The sequence below is a fragment of the Lissotriton vulgaris genome, chromosome 3_1, assembly GCF_964263255.1.
Source record: "Lissotriton vulgaris chromosome 3_1, aLisVul1.2, whole genome shotgun sequence".
Classification (NCBI taxonomy): Eukaryota; Metazoa; Chordata; class Amphibia; order Caudata; family Salamandridae; genus Lissotriton; species Lissotriton vulgaris.
This window is the reverse complement of record NC_141689.1, coordinates 1055313584-1055333268: the sequence shown is the minus strand read 5'-3', so window position 1 is coordinate 1055333268 and position 19685 is coordinate 1055313584. Positions and strand designations below refer to the sequence as shown.

Below are 19685 nucleotides of genomic sequence, written 5' to 3'. Positions count from 1 at the left end.
GACTTAACAGCCGCCGTGCTCCTGGGATCGCCCGAATGTGCAGCGTTTCCCGCGGAGGGAAGAAATCAGCAGCTCAAATATAATTAACCTTCCATTCTCAATGCAAACTGCCAGGCACAGGGGCCCTGCAGATTATTAGCAGACTTATATCGGCCGGCAGACAAGGCAGAGCTGGTCAGAGAAAGTTGGCTGCTGTCATATTTTTAGAATTATGATTAATGGCACTAATAATGTGGATGATTACTGATATGTGTCTCCTGCAGTTTATCATATTGCGCCGCCTGCCTACGTCCACAATAAACACGCCATCATTTACCCCTTTATTGAAGGCGCCGCTTCTCCGAGAGGAGCGCATTCTAATTACTTGGTAATGTTTTATGTCTTAAACATTTTGCAGCTTTGGGCCCTGCCAACTGCTTCATGGCTTCCAGTGATTAATTACTCGGTGTTTAATCAAAATGTGGGGCTTAATGCGGTCGTTTTGTGAAAAGACACCGCTGCCAGGGTAGTTAGGCTCCCGTCCCATGTTTTGGGGAGTGTTGGGGTGCAGAATGGGATCTTTTAGAATCCCCCTGAATGCCTGCTAGAATGTGCCTGTTCTTCCTAGGTTGTCAAAAGAAGCCCATTTGACCAGGAAATACTCTCTCTCTCTCGCTTTCATCCAGCTCGTCATCTTCGACCACATTTGACCCCCCCCCCCCCCCCCCCCCAGCCTGCATCCTTTCTGCAGCCACAATATGCGTCGCATTCACCACATGACGCTGCCATGGCATTGTTAAACGAGACGCTAAAAAAAAGGCTCCAACAAATACACCCGAGTGCGTTTTTCCCAATGCAGATTTTTATGATACTGTCACAGGACTATTCACTGTTGAAGTTAAGTGTTTTTTTAATACCATTACTGAACTGCTGAAATGGATGCTAATATGGGTTGGAGTGCTGGTGTCAAGTCCCGGTAATAAAAAAGACAGACTGCTGAATGAAATAATTTTCGAGTAAAAAAAAAAAAAAAAGAACATAGACAAGTGCTCTCCCCTCCCCTCACGCACACACACTCCACTTTTATTGAATTGGGACTGACGGAGCCAATTGCTTCAGAAAGTCTGTAAAACACAATTACTGGTGAGCCGGCTGACCCTGCGGCGCCCCCTCTTGTGACAGGGGAGGCTAAGAAGGCGGAAGACCGAGTGTGCCTCCTGTCCCTGGCGGGCAGGCCCACCTGAGACTTCGATTGAGGCCGCGCTGTGCCCCCCTCCCCCCCGTACCCGGCCCGCCCCTCGTGCCTCATGAAATCTTCATTCCGAGAGGCATCAATAATGCATCGCTACACGCACCTCCTTCTGAGATCAAGGGCCCCGTTCCAACCTGGCAGCCCGGGAGTCGATAGTTTTGTGATATAGTTTAATGTGTGTAGGCTCGGTCGGACAGCATTCCCGGCATTGTATGCTTAGCACTCTGAGGAGCAAAAGAGTCTGCCACCAGGGTGTACCCTGGCGCTCCCAGAGCCCTCTCATTAAGTTGGTTTTCTTCTTGTAAAGTACAATGAAGAACACCAAACAAAATGCGAACAAGGATGAGCTAAGTGCATATCGTAGAGTTGGGTCCCGTTCCCCCAAATGCAATGCATGGTTCATTGTTGGTGCAGAACCTTTTGCACTCTTCCACAAATGGAGTCAACGAAAAGAAACACAATCTCCATGCTAATACAGCATATTTTAGCAGTGGTGTTTCTTTCTCCTAAGCAATGTTTTATTACTTTGGCTCAATGTCTAAAACATTATTCATTTCTTACTTGCCCCATTCTACAAATATGGTCCGACCTATCGAATTTGCCTTGGCTCCTCAGCCATCTACTGCAACAACTTGTTCAGCCCTTATCTGTATTCCAAAGATGACAGCCAATCACCGTCTTCCTAGAGAACCTAGCGCCTCTGGGGAGGTGGACGAGGAGCAGCTTTAGTTAAGGCCTAGGGTTCAAGTGGACAAAGAGCCAACAGAGAAGGTCACTTCAGCCAATTCTCTTCCCATGCAAAAGTGCATCTGTTGAAATTAACTATCATGCCACAGAAAATCTGAACACCAAATCAAAACCTGCAACCAGTGCTACATACATGTCTATGAAAGAAGTCATCAACATATTTCCTTCAGGGCGCTAATGCATGCACTAATGTGTTTGCCTCAAGAGATACTTCTTGGTTCTTAACGTACCGAGTCCCAGGGGAAGCGATTACGAAATGCACAACATCCACACAGGTGTCTATGGATGTTTTTCTAGAAGTGATATGTTACGGAACTAAATATCACAAGATGAGCAAACTGCTACTAGGGCATACAAAAATAAGTATCAATGATCAGTGCTTTAGTGACTTTGCATGCGGAGTATGCGGGATACACTGGTGAGAGAAGGGGGAAAAAGTGAGTTTGAAGCTTCTTTGAAATAGATCAGAAGATAGGTCTGTTGTCTGTGATTCTGTAAAAAGCTGATCCAAAAAAACCAACAACTGCTTAGTCGAATCCGTGGTCACTTTTTGACGACCATCTGCACATGTCAACAGAACAAATGGATTGCAAAGACACACGTGATGACGTATGCCTGAAGACAACAACGTTTATGTGACTGTAAGTATTTTTTTTAAGATAAACATTTTTAATGGTGTAAATATGATGTTTAGAGGAATATATTTTCCTTTGGGTCAATGAAATCTTCATTAGAAATAAATACCGATAAATACCCCAAATCTACAAAAAATTATGAAACAACTACATTCTTTTAGTTGGATCTGTTAAGTGGTTTTTACTTGGTGGACATTTAAGTAAAAGAAGATCACATTTCTAGAACACAAAGAAAGACCAACTGCTGTAACCCAATAATGTCTATCCTGTGAACAAATACCAATGAATGATGAAATTCACAGATGCCCTGAATAAGGGTAATTTTGTGTAATAAATAAATGAGGATATTAGGGCCTTAAAAAATTATCAACTGTGCAAGCCATCTTTCGACAGGGCTAGGTGTATTTTCCAAGAGATGAATAGACAGTTGAAACATAGGATAGTTGCTTTTTTAGCAACTAGGAGTAAACAGCACCAAAGTGGTCAAAACATTTCTGCCACAGGGGAGAGAGCACCTTAATGTGAATACAGAATCCAGAGCAAAGAAATGCCAAATAAGCCTGAGAAATCACTGAACGCTGATATGACACATGGAAGTGATGCATGGATCACATTCTGCAACCCAAGTTAAAAAGAGAGCATCCATCTTATTCCAGAATTGTCAAATTTACAGCTTCATGGCTAATACTGCATCCCCAAGTATTCCACAAATTGTGGCTGTAGCAGTAATAAAAGCATTTCACATTTATTATTCAATGCACACATTCGTGTACACGCTTAGTACAAATTACTAAAGCATACCATACAGATAATCAAAGGACTATGAAGAACTTTAAGTTGCTCTCCTTAAATTCATTGCTTATATGCAGTACAGGTCTTATTTGTCCTTCCATCTCTCCATTGAGTATGATACCTAGAATGTAAGTACCATGCAACCCCTTAGCAACTGCACATTTTGAAGAGCATCAGACATGCATACTCCGGACCTCCTATTTTAAAGCACTTTAAATCCATGAGAAACAGGGTAATTCCTAAAAAAAAGTTAATTCCTGACATCTGAAGACAGTGGCAAGCAGCCCTCTGCAAACACAAAATAAAGAAAAGATCTAGAAAAGGCATAATTGTGCGCATCATCAGAGGTCTTGGATACTGACAAAATGTGCACCAGATGACACGAAGTTGCTCTCAACTCGACACCTTTTAAGGCACTGAAGAGAACAATGGATAGTGAAGGCACAAGACAAGAAGCTATGTCTACCGAGCAGACTAACAGTAGAACCGCAGTATTGATAAGGTTCAGAAAGTCTGAAACTTTGATGCTGAGCCAAGCTAGCTATCTGCATCAGTAACATTCAAGAGGAGAATACAAAAGAAGAGGTCTGAGCTAAAGTACAATTCTGAAATGACTTTGAATATAAACCAAACCTTTAATATAAATCAAAACTATGGGATAGTGATTCCCGCATTGGTCCTAGAGTTGAAAGTTTTGGGCTTGTAGTTCTGTCACTGCTAAAAACCTAATCAATTGCTCTTGCGGTGTCTCTACAAAAGTCTTCATATTTGGTCAGCAGATGGGACACGCATAACCATATGAAATATTTTTCATATAGCTGCCTAATTTAAGAATCAACCTAAATTAAATGAGTTGAAGGACTTCCTCGATCTTAAGATGTACTTCTCATGTCAAGAGGGCAAGGGAGCAAGGCGTAATGGAAATTCATCAAGCAGGTCGCATTTTGCAACAGTGGCTAAAACCAAGTAGGATGAACCAGACTAAGGTTTATGTTCCATTGTGGACAGAATTCGATCACTGATGGTGGCTCTACAACTATGTCTAGTGTTCCTAGAGAAGACAAAGCTTTTCACTTCAACAAAGGATTTTGTCGATGAACTTTGCATTTTCTTGACGGAGAGCAAAAAATACCTTTAAGGCCATAACCTTCGTCAATAAAGTGCCGCTATCACAGCATGCCATACCTACACGCAGGATTAAGGCGGAAGTTTATGTGGGCACTCAAGAAATCACATCTTGTAAACATTCCTCATGAATCGCCAACTGTTCCTTCAACTCTTTTCTTACAAATGGACTACTGCTCATCATTCATGGCGCTGGGTAAAACATCCAAGAGATAATATGAAACCACAGCAAACCACACTGACACTTTTATTTTAGTGCCACCCATATTTTCCAGGTTCATGTATTCATATACTGTTATGTAATGACAATCATCGAAAAACATTAGGGTTTCAAAAGAAAAATATATCTAAATGAGAAAGAAAACTTGACAAGAATTTTTTACAATAATCTGCTCGCAAGAAGTGAATGTGATCACCGTTCATTGAACGTTGGTCAGCTTGAGGCTCTCAAACTTATCAAGGGTACCTGTTGATGGCCACGGCTGGAGAATCACTGACCAGAAGGAAAAAGGCAAGCATGCATGTGGAATACTGCAGAAGAAGGTATGAGATGATCTGTGGGATTGTCATAGACCATCATCTTTTGTTCATCAATATAGGGATTCTAGAAAATCATTCTGGTTGACCACGTCCACTATGCGGACAGTGGCAGAGCGCACCGCATTATAATCAGGAATGTCAAAGGTTTATGCTAGACCAAGTTCAACTACTTCAGGAGGTGCAGCCATATGACAAGTGCCTGTTTCTAAGTTTAAGAAAAACATTCTAGCAGGGAAATTGACGACATGACAGATACTACCTGCACCACCTGGTGGTAGTAACTGCTTCATCATAACTAAACAGGGCAGGCTTTCTTTGAATCCGCTAAATAAATGATGGAGCAGGAGCTCGGGTCCCTGGAAAAGTGTGGGGCTTCAGGAACTATGCTCCCTATGCCCCTGCCTTGTGACAGCCCACACAGCATATAAACATTATACAATATTGTGTTTGACCTTGTTAACAAAATAAGTCAGTGAACTTGCATAGAGCTGGCCATGGAAATACGGGGCAGGCAGGTCAAGGAAGTGCACTAGCCTCTCACAACATGGAAGAGGACAGGAGGTGGAATTGGTTGCCAGCTTAACATGGGCATTTCCACAGAGATCTTCCTACTTATTGCAAGTACACTTGCATGAGAGGTGCTCTATGTGCCTCGGCCACATTAAGGACACTATGTGGGCCTTACCTTTTCCTGCTGTGGCCGGAGGGACCATTGGGCTGAGCCGGATTCATCACGGCCTCATGGAGTGTGGGGACACCTGCTGGCAGAACACGCACACTTCTTCTGAATGGACGAAACCTAGGCAGAGAATACACCCAATATGAGAGTCTGCAAGGGACAAAGGCTTAGTGCAGAAAATGCACTGGTTGATGGTAGGTACACATGGCATGCAGGATTAACTTTTGTGAGGCACATCACAGGTTTGGAGGTCGAGAGATACAGCTTTCAACTGATGTGAGATATGTTAACACTGTTCCAACACCTACTACTGAATGAAAACTTCATGGAGTAAGAAAATCGAGTCACCTAAAATAGAAATCACCATAGGGAGGAACACGTCACAGATCAGTTCAAGTGGATGATGAATAATGTGTGAAGTGCCTAGTGGTGTCCTAAGCCCATCTGTGGCCCAAGTACTGCACTGTTCAGGCATGGGCCATTTTCTTTAAACTTTTGTAGAAGTATTTTCTTGGGCCTTTCCAAGTGACAGAATTCAGAACCTGCGGATGCAGCAGGACTGAAGATTAAAAGTGTGTCTTCTCGCTCTTGCAGATTTGTAGGCTAACTAAACGCACTGCCTAGCAAAGCACACTTAAAATGAATGAAGCCGAGTCATGAAGTCAAAACAAGCATCGAATCTCATTACAGGCAAACTAAAACTATCTATTCCCTGCCTAGGGTCCCCCACAAAATTGTGAACCTTTACTATGACAGCACCCATGCAAACCTGGATGTTCCAAAATGGCTGCTGCCTGAAGGCCCAGAATATGCTAACGCGGATGTACTTCTTCCACGAGTCAATTCAACCGGTAGAATAATGCACTGGCACCCTTACCTAGGCGGGTACTAACCGGACAGCTCTAGTGACTTGGAACAATGACACAGTGGAGTACACATAGATTTAAAAAAGAATCCCTGATCATCTCTTGCCTTTGCATCGACGACTAGAAAACATACCTTAGAGCAGTAAATAAAAATTGCGATCGGAGAAAGATGATTACTTGCCATCGTAGATAAATAATTCAGTTTCCAGAAACTTAGTTGCAAAAGAGAGAATCTGTCACTCTTAAGAAAAAAAGCACAGGGTTGCATGCCTAACAAATTTCTTGAGGTAGGGCTTTTATCAAGCTGATTTGAAGTCAGAAAGAGATATACTCTTTAACAAGAAGACATCCAAAAGCTAACACGTAGTTTTTACAAGTCTTCCATTTAGCAGGTCATTTTGTTGGCAAGAATTGAATCACTGGGTACATACAGGCTACACATAGTCAGCAGCAGTATGCACCCCAAGAACCAGGGCATGAAGGAACCTAGGAGACTTTAGGAAGAAGTGTTTTCAGGATCTGATGCAAGAAAGGGATTCCTTCTCTTAAGAGAGTGGCGAAAGCCTGCCAGTCTGCCGCCATGGAAACACTAGTACATGAGGATATGAGCACCAGAACAGGAAAGGAGATAAGTGAAAAAATAAAAAGGGATAAATAAACTCAAACTTTCCTATGGAAAGAAAATCACCGAAATACGGCTGTGCAGGGGATCTTGGTGAGATGTGGGGTGATCCAAATGAGGGACGGGGAGGAGAAGTAAAGGATTGCGCATACATGGGTGACATGTGACTTGGGCTGAGGTCAGTAGGCAAAGAATACTATTGAAAGCAGAAATGTACGTTTCTGAAGCCTACCATCCGCATCACAGCTCAGACAAATGTTGAAAAGTCGAGGTGACAACAGCAGGTAACAAGAAACATAAGTGATTTGTAAACCCCCGTGTGCTTCACACCGACTCAGGGCACACAGCAGGAAACCGAGCAGTGCTGTTCAAGATTTTTGGGCTGCCATCCAAAAAGACACAGAAACATTTCCTCAGTAGTCACAATATATGCAAACAAAAGCAAACATGTTTTGCGTGCCACTTAACTCCATGTGTTTTTGCTGCCTCTCGTGCCATTTATGTTGGCACTTTGTGTTCTGGTACTGGCAGGGAGGCTTGGCATCAGGTTTTCTTTTTTATTTTCTCACTCGCTAGTCCTAGATCTGAGTTTCTCTTGTGCTCCTGGGTCCGTAAGGAACAACGTGGAGGTAGTCACGTTCAGGTATGGTACTAGTAGATGAGCATCTCAGGGAGTTAATGTATACTTATTACCTAAATAAAATATCTGGTATGATACCACACACAGCAAAGTGCCTGTTTGGTGGAAGGGCAGCGTTCAGGTGCTTTTACCCATGGTACCCACTACTGACCAACTTCAAATTTTTACATGAACTTAAAAACACACCTTTTAAAAGATACGACCGGAAGCCAAGTGAACTACACTCTTCTTAACACTCTCTTGCCAGCTTAAATTCCAAAAGTCAATATGTGATAACAAGACTTTCAAGAAAAAAAGCAGAAATCTACCTTTAGGAATAATGGCTGGGAACGCAGAACAAGAACGGACAATAAAGCAAAGGTGGCAAGTAAAAACACACTGAAGTCAAGTAGTGAAAACAAAATGACCAAGAAATGAAGTAGAATGAGATGTCATTTGTATACAAAAAATGGCAGATCTACAGTTTCACCCTGTTTTTATGCGCCTGACACAGATAGAGGTTACTGAAGTAGAATAGCTTGAGCCATCTGGAGGTCTGCTTTTTAAGTCATCCGCTGTTGCCATAATGAATTCTTAGAATGCAGGAATGGACTCTGCAACTTTCTTGTTCGGACATGCAAAAGGTTTTGCTAATCAGGTTGAAAACTAACGCAGAGCTCATTTAGGCGGGCCCTGCTATGGTTAACCTTAGGCATCCTGCCTTCTTTCTGTTGCAGACTGAGTATAAAATGACAAGAGTGCACATCACCATGCTCTGATGCAGTGGCTCTAAAAGACTGACGTCTGACCTTTATATAGGCTGTGCTTATGGTAGTTAAGGCAGTCGTAGGTGTGTTAAGTCCTTCGGACAGGGATGTGGCTTTCAACAGTGGAGCAGGTGTGGTGGTGCTGCGGCCCTGGGGTGTAAGGCGCCCAAAACACCCAAATTATGACTTTAATTTACTGTCCAATCAGTAGATTGGGGTGAGGGGGATTTACCTGGCTTGCACCGTTGTACCATTGCTACACCACTGCCTTCTGACACCAATCCATATGGTGCTTCTGGCCTGCTTAAGTACAAAGAAGACTGTTATAAACCAAAGAAAGTGGAGTATGTTGTTAAAAAGGGAAGCAAAATGCCCTTCCTGCAGTATTTTAAATGCAGCATGATTTTATTTTGTACAGTGCGAAGTTCTGGAAATGAATGCGCATAACATAGGTCTGACTGGCGGACTTCACAGGATATTTCCACATCCCCTGTACCTGCTTCAGACTCTCACAAGTTGGCCTGAAATATCGCACTGAGGGTTTCCGTATACATGGGAAGAGTCTGTGTTATCTGATAATGACCAGAAAACATGTATTTGAGATGTCTAAATCCATATGTTTATTGAATCTGCTGCTGAAAAAACACTGGGTAAAAAGGGAGACATTCACTTGTTAATTTTCGAATGCACACCTTGTTAGGTCTTCATATTCTAAGCAGTGGAGTTGTATCTTACAGATCTGTTAATTATCTCAAAGTTAAATATATTTTGAGAGGAGGGACAATCTTTGTAGTGTCCATATGCCAGTTACCAATCTGTACAAGGAGTTAAGCCACGGAATTAGAATGGACTAATACAAATGAATATTTGTAATCAAACCGGAATGCATTTGAATGAAGGTGAATGGAGATCCGAAACTCTAACAAGAATAGGTAGAAGGCCATTAAACGTGACAGAAAACATGCTCCAGTACTTCTACAATTCACAGACAACGAAGTCACCTTCTGAGCTTTAAGGATCAACACGCCCATTGTTTAAGTACCAGACTTTTCCACTTTTTCCGCGATTGCGTTTGCTTTTCCCCAGGCTTCATTCCCATGCCCATCTTTCCGTTCTCCTCTCAAGACATTATATGAAGCAGAGAGATAACCTGGAGAATAACTTTCTTTTCCCCAACTACGATGATTTTCTGGGCGTTCATTCAAAAAGGTACTACTACATTGGATGCTACGTTTCCAGTTCCATCCGTTGACTTCAATTTCCGAAGAACGCTTCATTTATCAATGCAATCAGCTTCTCTTTTGAAAATTACAAAAACATGTGTTCTGTATTTTTGCTCTATTGAAAGTGACTTACTCAGTATCAGACATTTTTTTCATAGCGCTTAAACCGCATGGCCACTCAAGCTCTTTGCTTCTGAGGAAAAGAAGATCTCCAGGTAAGCGGAACAGAGAGTATTTTTTAAATTACTCGAAATATTGAAGCTGATCATTTATCAGTAGGTGGTATTAGGCTGTGACTAAGGCAGCAGTGAGTGGCTGTTGAATTCTGGCATAAAACTCCTCAGCAACCGAGAAATTCCCTGTGTCCCAGTTATGACAAAACCTCACTACACTGTGAACATGTGTTGACCATCAAACAGTGGATCACAGAGCATTTTACTGCTTTTGATTATTGTTTTAGTAGTAGATGGTTGTTTGGAAAGAGTCAGCCAAGCCATCTGGATGACCTCAGAGCATCTGAGTCATAGCTATAGTGAAGTGGGTGGGTGGCACTGACACCCTTCTACAACTGGGGCACCAAGCAGGCTAAGAAGCTAATGAAGAGACATGAGGGATAGGCTGCATGGGTGACAGAAGAGAGGGCTTTCCATAAATGGGCTCCGTGAACCAGAATTTCGTTACTACCCGTGCAAGCTTCCTGTAAATTAAGTGACAGATGCTTTGACCTTTTCCATCACATGATAAGACTCACAGGTCGCAGCTGAACAAGACAATGACCAGAAACAAGCCCACGTTTCTCCGCCATGTTTGTGGCCATATGAAATCATCCTCCGCGAGGCCCAGCTCTGGGGCAAAAAAGGCTACATGCAAAACAATGACACTTAACAACAAAAATTGCTGCAAATAAAGGTTTCAGATTTTACTCAATCAACTTCATAGTAGACATTCAGTAACCAACAATTCTGCAAGCCGTCAAAATATCACTTTCTAGGAAATCCTAAAAGCTACTAATGTCAATGTTAAATGCACACAATCAAAGGGAAAGTTGAATATGCATACCCACATTAAATGACAAGAGGTTGCACCTGTTTGTGCAATGTCAGTGCAAAATCCACTAGTCACCACTATCTAACTAGAAAGGAGCAATTTGGTTTGGAAGTCTTTTGAGAGATACTTGGACGTTACTCCAAAATCAGCCATGTCATTTGCACTGTGCCATTTTTGAATTTCAGGAATAAGCAGCGAACCAGTGTCTGCCCATATACAACTACATCCACTCGGAAGCAGCATGAGCCATAGAATAACCAATGTGACCTCTAAATCTCTAGTGAGCCTCAAGGGCCCTGACCCTGCTGTTGCCTGACCTTTGGCACTGATGTGTCGGTCAGGCTAATTCAAATGGCATGTTTGTGGGTAAAACAGAATACTTGGACATTCTCGCAGAACTTGCAAAATGTTGTAGGGCATTCTAAAATGACACGGTAACGTTTCATATTGTGGGAACATAAAATCCCTCTAAACCACAGAGTCTGCCCAACATGGCTTGGGAAAGCTGGGTGGCGTGGCAGCTGACCGAGTGGGCAGTTCTTAAATAGGATCAGAGGTTGACACACGCCTGTTTCATCTCTAAACATATCCTCAATTTTCGGGCTCCAATTCTACCAACGATTGCCGCATACACGAATTAACTAATGCATGAATACAAAAAGAACGGAACCACGGATTAAAATCTAGGCAGCGTCCATTTTACCTCACACAGGCCTTCCAAAGAGGTGCCAGGAACCCCAGTATTGTTTTTAGTAATGTGAAGTTACTTGCAAAGGGGGCCTGGTACTGTCTGCGAGCAGCTGAATTTTACCTCGCTTGGAACCGAATGTTTCATCCTGTGGGCTTTTGTTTTCCAAGTGCCTGCCTCGGCTGCGAAGGTACCTGAGTGACTTTCCACACATTGTGGATGATGGCAAACTGGAAGTGGTTGTGGAGAAGAGGTGCTAACAGGAGGCAGGTAGCATGTTTTTCACACCTTCACCTCCCCTGTTAATGTATGCAGTGGCTCGTCGGAGGTATGCCATGTTAATTTATGTAAGCACACCTGTACCCGGCTTGGAGTCAGGTAACCCGACGCTCTCCAGGATGGGAAGTCGGCGCTCCCTGGATGCAGCGACCCAGGGGCCCACGAAGGGGCAAATGTACTTTTGTAGACATCAGCAGCTTTTAATAAACCAAATACAGATGTCTGTGTTCCATAGAAATCAAGGTGTTTACATGTTCCAATCTGGACTGACTTAACTAGCAATCAAAAGGGAAGATCTCACTCGGAGTAAGCAGTTGCTATATATTTATTTATGCACAACCCCAAGCAGATATTTTTGCCTACATTATTCATGTATCCAATTCGTTCTTTTTTTGCTGCAAAAACAGAAAACTATCTTCAGAAAAACCTAGTTTACTTCGTGGCTGGAAAAAATAACTTAAAAAGCGAACCCTTGGGACTAATTTACTATGTTAGGATGAAGAAAAGCAGTAGCGATAAGTGCAAAAATAGGCAGATAAGAGTGTCTGCTCGCAGTACACGGAATAAAAGGTTCGTCATCAGCAACTCCCACAAAGGCAGCCTGGGAATGGAAGTGCTGCAGCTGCAGTTCCATGAAGTGCTTCCTCGGTGTCTGCACGGCCCGGACCTCTGCAACAATCGAAAGGTCAATGGCTCGATTATGTGTAAAACAAATTAATTGAAAAACTCATATAACGCGGCATTTATTGGAATTAGCCTCTCATCGGTGTCGTGAAAATAAACAGAGGAAAATGACTGATTGTTTTTTGTCCGGGCAATTGTTCTTTTCAAAATGAAAGAAGTTGTCTCCTTCAGGCAGGGTTGGAATGGTATCAGAAATTGGCCCGGGCACCCTAAATAAAAAGTAGCCCAGATTTGCGGATTGTGACTTTTATCAAAACACTGCTTCAGTGTTTTAAGTGTTATAAAAAGAAGGAGGGGGTTCCCCACAATAGGCATGCTTTCTTAACTTCACTAAGATAAACAAGGGAACTAGTAAGTTGAGGCTGCTCAGGCCCCCAATGGGCATCTGAACTGCACAGCCACAGCTCATATCGGCCACCACGCTGGCCAAAAAAGGGGACCACAGCTGGAACTCGGATACTGGCTAATTGCTCGAGCGCCCGCTTTAGTAATCCGCCCCTACCTTCAGGTACAACCAGGGCACAAGTCCTGAAAAAAGAAGTGGGGGGACGCTGTCACCGGAAGTGACGTCATGAAAGGTGCCGAGCTCCTCGTCCCAGAGAGGCCAAAGAGTTAAGTCCAGCTGTTTGGCAGGGGGTTGGCAGCCCCCCGGTAAAATAAGTGGGGGGACGCCATCCACCTGCGTGGTACCCCGAATCGAGCCCTGGGTACAACACTTGGCCATGTCTTGTGCAGGCGTCCCACTGCAGCTTCATCAGCACAGATGTCAGGTCACCCGTCGGCAGAGTTCTGCGGTTAGTTCCTGATAATGCCCTGGTTGCATACTGGAATGGATTCCATGAAAAATCCTTCTGCCTCAGAATAGTACATCTAAAAGGCGCTCGCCATGCTAGTCGTTCTTGGCTTTGTGGTCCTATCTGCAGGACTACCATTCAAAATGGGCTTCTTTTGGGGCTGGACAGCAGGGACTGTCCTGGGTGGTCACAGCAGCAGTGGCCTGCGCTGGAGAACGACCTATGGCCATCAGGGTGGCTCTGTTCCAGGTGTTGGCTGCAGGAAGGCTCTGCTGAAGGGACATGCTACTCACCATAAAGGAACACGCTGCATTGCAGAAGGGTTCGGACACGGACAGGCTGCTGGAGGTCTCCGCTGAAGGAATCGGCTGCTTGAAGGGTCTGCTGCAGGAACATGCTGATAGAGAATGTTCTGCCACATGACCATATATTAGAGGGCTATCCTAATAGAGGAGGTTGCTGAGCACTCTCTTTACCGAAACATGCTGTTGGAAGGTTCTGCTATAGGAATATGGTGCTACATTGCTGTGCTACCGGGCATGCTGCTTGAGGAGGCTGATGGGGACTCACTATACAGGCACAAGCTGCAGAAGACTTATGTTACTGAGATAGGTTGCTGGGGTGCACTATTGCTGAAGGAGGGCTCTGTTGCAGGAAATTGATTCAAGAGGCATGTACTTGAACAGAGAGGTACAGCACTCTGCCTGCTCTCTGCAGAACACACCTGTCAATGCACTAATCAGACTTACAGCAATTAGACAGGTAGGGAGTAAAGGGTAAAAGCAATTTGCAGGACACACCCCATTTATACCACTTGCATGTAGCCAGATGTATCAGACATTTATAGAGCAGTCTTTTCTCTCTAAACTTAGCCATGGAGTTAGTGGCTGCATTTAGCAGGCGACATGTGCTTCTTTTATGAGCCACATTTGTGATTATTTCAGGTTTTGGCACTTTTAGTAGCTCCTTATTCTGGGGTGGCAGGTAAATGCCAAATCAGACACAAATAAATGCATGCAGCTAGTTGACAAATGCACAAATAGAGCATTACAATTTTTCCCCAAACAAATTTTGACAGGTAATACTAGTCAATGCTGTCCTATCAGAAGTTTATCAAACCACCTAACTCCGCCCCTACTCATAAATATTAGCTTTTTGCATCTGCAGGGATATGGCAAGTTAAACATAACTTGCATTGGGACTTTCTTATCCAGATGCAGTGATCAAAAAAGGCCAATGAGTTGGAAATTCTATTTGGGACCATGTGAAACAAATATTTACAATTGAGGCACATTTAAGATGAAGCCAAGAAAAAACTGTTAAATGACAGCAGCGCCTTTGCATTAATCCTTCTCCCTGCTAGGTACCTCACTTCTTAAACGCTCCCCTACAAATTAAAGGTTATCTTCAGATTTAGGCTTTACTGCTAAGGAAATGTGATTTATCATGTGATAACCCTGATGATGAACACGTACTTGTTTTATAGTTACCGTACTTCATGTCAACAGATTGGAAAAAGCCCAGGAATAAGGAAAAGCAAAAGGAAACACATATAATGCCCCGAGGGGCTAGAAACAGGTGTATCTGTATCAGTGTCAGTAAACAACAGAAGGGATTCCACCTGAGGTCTAAGACAAGCCTTTTTTTAAGCACGCCTAACTACATAGCAATCTGTTTTTTAAACACCACCTACCCACCTTTCTACCTGTCCGTCTATTTATTTATTCACACAACTGTCCATCCAAACTGAGTAATACCTGCCTAGCGCTCTTCCTAAATCTAAGTGTCTCCTTAAGCATACACTTCAAAGTGTCTGTCTGACTTTCTATCGGTCTATCTAGTTATATGCCTTAATGTGACTACCTGTCTCTCTGCCTGTCTATCTGTACGTCTCATTGCAACTGTATGTCTGTCAATTTATACACCTCATTGTGCCTGTATTTCAGTTGATCTGTCTTCCTGGCTATGTGTCTCTTTTTGTCCACTTGACTACTGTCTATTTTGCTATATGTCATCCCTAAATCTGCTCGATGAATATTTACCTATCATCTCTCTAAGGATATGCCCACTTTTCTATCTACGTGCCTACAAATCTGAAGGTCTGTCTGCCTGGCTGTCTTCCACCTGCCTTCTATGTGTTTACCTACCTGTCTATGTGCTTTCCTATCTGTGTAGCCATATTTCTGTTTGGCGTTCAATATCTAGCTACCTCCTGTGTTATTTACATATCAGTGTGTGTGTATTTATCACCAACATCCTCATTCGTCTGTCTATCTTCCAACCCGGCAATCCCTCATCAGTTTATCGTCCTTCGGCCTCTTTATATATATATATATATGTCAATCATCAATCTATATAAATCTGTTTCTCACATCTGTTCTGTCTGCCCCCATATATACTCATGAATTCACTGTATCTTAAGCAGCACTCTGCATTCGCATCTCACCACTTCCACATTGGTGTAATGGATAGATCTATTTATCTCCAGCAGACAGCTAAGTTTTCAATTTATAATGTTTTCTTACAGATTGTTTCTAGGGGAATACCAAAGCAAACTACGCAAGTAAGGCCTACTGGCAAAAACTATCCGGTGGCAAAAATCAACTGACCATTTGACAACACAAGGATCTAACAAACTGTCTTGACTCCTAACAAATGCATTCAAGTCCCCCACGACTGTTTTATATTTTCTTTCTGGCATTTTTAGCAACATTCACAACCAAATCAAGAGGACCAGGAAAGAAAGCCAAAGGGCTGAGCAGAGCGAGAGGAGAAGCATGATACTGGGAATCGATGGAAGGCAGAAAGGAAAGCAAAAACAAAGTAGAGAAACATTAGCACAATAAAAAACATTTAAAGAAAGAATGACATTGACAATGTATTGGATAGCTTTGAGAGTATCAGAATATTACATGCACAGCTGCATGACAAAGGCAGCCAGAGAGAGAGCTATTCCGCAAACATGAGGAACAAAGGAAGAAAAGAACCAAAGAGAAAGGAAGAGAGGTATAGTGAGAGAGCTTGATGAAGAAAGATAAAAGGAGGCGAAAAGAGATACAGAAAGAGAGAGAGAGGAAGCAGATATGGGCGAAAGAAAAGCAAAAGACAAAGAAAAGGTTGGAGAAAACACCCCGGGAAGTTTCTAACTCTTTCTATCATCTGTAGCCCACAATCAATCACTCCTGGTAGTTCAAATGCATTCAATGGCCTGGGCAGCGGATGCTTTCTTCAGACATGTCCCAGTGACTGCAGAAGGACTCGCTGGATTGAAAACATCTAAGTGCAATGCAGAGCCACAGTAACCCTGGGAAAGTGTAGAGCACCAGTCACAAAAATATAGATGCTTGGACCTCACCTTTGAGTACTTGGACGCTTTTTGCTTGTGTTCTCATGCTTTTTTCGTATTCTACTTTCAAATAATATACTTTTATTTACAGCACCTCTATTTAGAAATGATACTCAGGATTTATTAGGTTCAAATAGGGCCATAAATTTCAACAAGACGAGATGGAAGCCATCAATGGCTCCATTCTATGATCGTGGGGGTCCTAACTCTGCGCTCCCCCTTTAGTAGTGAGAGAGCGCAATTTGAATGCAAAGTATATCGTAACCATATTTAGACGTATATGTTATAAACGTAGGAATGAAACGTATATCGTAATATAAAGTTGACAAATATAGCATAAAAGCCAACGAATGTGATAACATGCTATAGGAAATGTAAATGTATTCACATGTTAAAATGCATTAGATTTAGAAGGCCTGTATACATGATGGGTAGATGTAGAAATGTAGAAATGCTTATGAAATGTAGAACGCGCACAGTAGAATTCGTGTACGTGTACAACTTTAAAGGGAGAAGCGGCGAGAATTGTAATGTGGAAAAGCATAAACGTACATGATAATGTAACCAAGGAGAATGCATAAGTTATATTCTATGTAGTTGTATTCTATATATTACATATTATTGATGTAGAATGTATTTAAGTATAACTAGGGCTTTGCTAAAGTGCGAATATATAAATGTATGCCAAAGGTTATACTGTATAGAGGGTTTTCTGTAGGAATGTTGGAAGAGTTTAGGTCATTTGTGTTTGTAACCTGACTGACCAAGAGTTCGAAGGAGCATAGTCACATGAATGTAATTTAGAGGGCTTGTAAAAGTCGTAAATAGCTTGATGTGGACGTGAGAGCCGAGAAGTCTAGCACTTGTTAGATTTAAGGTGACAATGCCGGACGGAACTTGTTGCTCGAACGTGAGGAGAGACATTTTGTTGAGGTGGACTATGTTTTGACAAGACCATTCACATGATCTAGAAGGTTAAGAAGTGTACAGATAAGTTAAGACCTTGTCTAAGTTTCTATGACACTTGATCTGAAAGAGTCAATAAAAGTCGACGATGAGATGATGAAGATGACATCGAAAGGAGAAGGGTCAACTTAACGAACGACGCAAGGAATGGACCAATGGAAGAAGCAGGAAGTTGACATCATCGGGGGAAGTCCGTGGTGGGCGTCAAGGGGCGTTCCACCCACACGGTGATTGTGTATTTTAGGGACAGCACCCCGGGGAGGAGAGAGCAATCAGAGCAATCAGAGCAATCAGGGAAGAGCAGAGCAATTAGCATTAGGCTAAGGCGAGAGCAAAGACAAGGGTAGATGCCTTGAGCAGATGCGCTAAGACATCAGAGCGCAAGGGAGCAGTAGGCCGAGGACCCTTAGAGAGAACGGATGGGTAGGCAGAGAGGGTACTGCTTCCGAAACTTAAGATTTCCTTTAGAGGCTAAAAGAGAGTTTGAACTTCATTAGAAGTCAAACTACTGACACCTTTTTAGGGAAGAAACTGGCGAAGTAGGGTTGACACATAGCATAGAGTAGGGACAGATTAACTTGATGATTGTTTTTATCTTACTGCAGATGACGCAGAAGGAACCACTTCACACCGAAGCTTAAGAGGCTGATATTGAAACTGATTTTGTATTTTGTATACTTTGAGATTTTATCCTGAGTGGATTGTATCGTATCCAAATTAATCTTTATATAAACTCTTAAAACTCTATCAGTTGTAAGTGGTTCTTCCGAGTGGCGTCAGTTAATGGGGTTTGTCTAACCAAGGCGGGGGTGGTCCTTTCCTCAATGACAGATACGAGCGGTCCAAAACAGATGAATGGGATTCTTTATTAAATTTATCATACTTATAAATTGATATCAAAATCTCATTCCCCGCAGTTGGTAGCAGAGTAATGATGGTTATCTTCTTGAGGAAGACGACCTAGGCCAGGTTAGTTTACCCCAAGGTCCCTAGTCATCGTCGACCAGAAGAAGAATCGCAGCCGAAGACGGTGCTGATGGTGCGCCGAGAGAAAAGCAGCAGAATCGGTCGAGAGTGAGTATAAGGGTCATGCGTTGTAAGATTGCGGTGTTTTATGTTGTTCCTGTGTTATGATGTCAAGCGGAGTTGAATGCCTGTAGTGTGAGTGGGGGAAGGTTGTGAGCGCGCGCAACCGGATAAAATCTTATGTCCAGAGGACTTAAGTGGTTCGGGTGTATCGAACACCCAGAGTAATTTGTCTACCGTTGAAAGGGGGTCATGAGGTACCATTGATTTCCCGACAGACAGATGATAGGGGGAGCGTATGTGTGAGTGAATGAGTAACGGACGCTGGTCGTACGTTTACTGTGTGTAAGTAACCTATCAGTTGAGGCAAGTGTCCGACCGTAAGAGGAAAGACGCTGTGCCAGTTGAGGTAGCAATTACAGTTAGACTGTGGCCGTACAGTCAGAGAAAAGTGATCGCTTGGACGGAAGTAGTCATTTTTCGATGTATGAATGAAAACGCATGTGAGATCGTGAAACGAGCTGAGAAACGAGGGAAGCTGCTGAAGGGACAAGTGACGTCAGCGTAAAGCTGCGCTGAGATTGGTCGGTTAACATAGAACTGTACTGAGATAGGGATTAGCGAGAGTCGCACAGGGATTGGTGGTTGTTATCAAGACCCAAATAAGTAAGACATATTGTAAATTATCAAAATGAAGTGTTTTAAGGGTTTAGGAAAAATCTTTAAAAAGAAAAGGAGAAATTTACATGCCGGAGAAGAAGCTCCACCAGAAGGCACACCAGCATATCATATGGCAGTCAATGTAGGCTTACACTCGATATTATGGATTTCCGAGTGGCACAGGCTAACTGAAGGGCAAAAAGAACTGGCGTTCCCAAGATTCGGAACGTTTAAATTAGAAGTGTTGAACCAACTGAAGGCAACAATGCTTTCAATGAGACCTCTACCGAGGCCAACACAATTTGAAGCTCTTGGTGTGTGGCTTAGAACGGCACACGAAAGGGGCGTA

General features: G+C 42.9%; 1 protein-coding gene across 7 annotated transcripts in view; it reads right to left on the bottom strand.

The window, feature by feature from the left end:
• The window catches only part of BNC2 (basonuclin zinc finger protein 2), a 1178402-nt gene that overhangs the window by 40156 nt on the left and 1118561 nt on the right, over window positions 1-19685 (bottom strand). For 5 of the 7 annotated variants that reach the window (XM_086961473.1, XM_086961472.1, XM_086961470.1 and 2 more), the window contains one exon: window positions 5756-5869. The exons of the other annotated variants lie outside the window; for them this stretch is intronic. In XM_086961473.1, the coding sequence (XP_086817599.1) occupies window positions 5756-5869 (114 nt within the window). The remainder of the gene's footprint in view (window positions 1-5755; window positions 5870-19685) is intronic. 7 annotated transcript variants of the gene reach the window in all.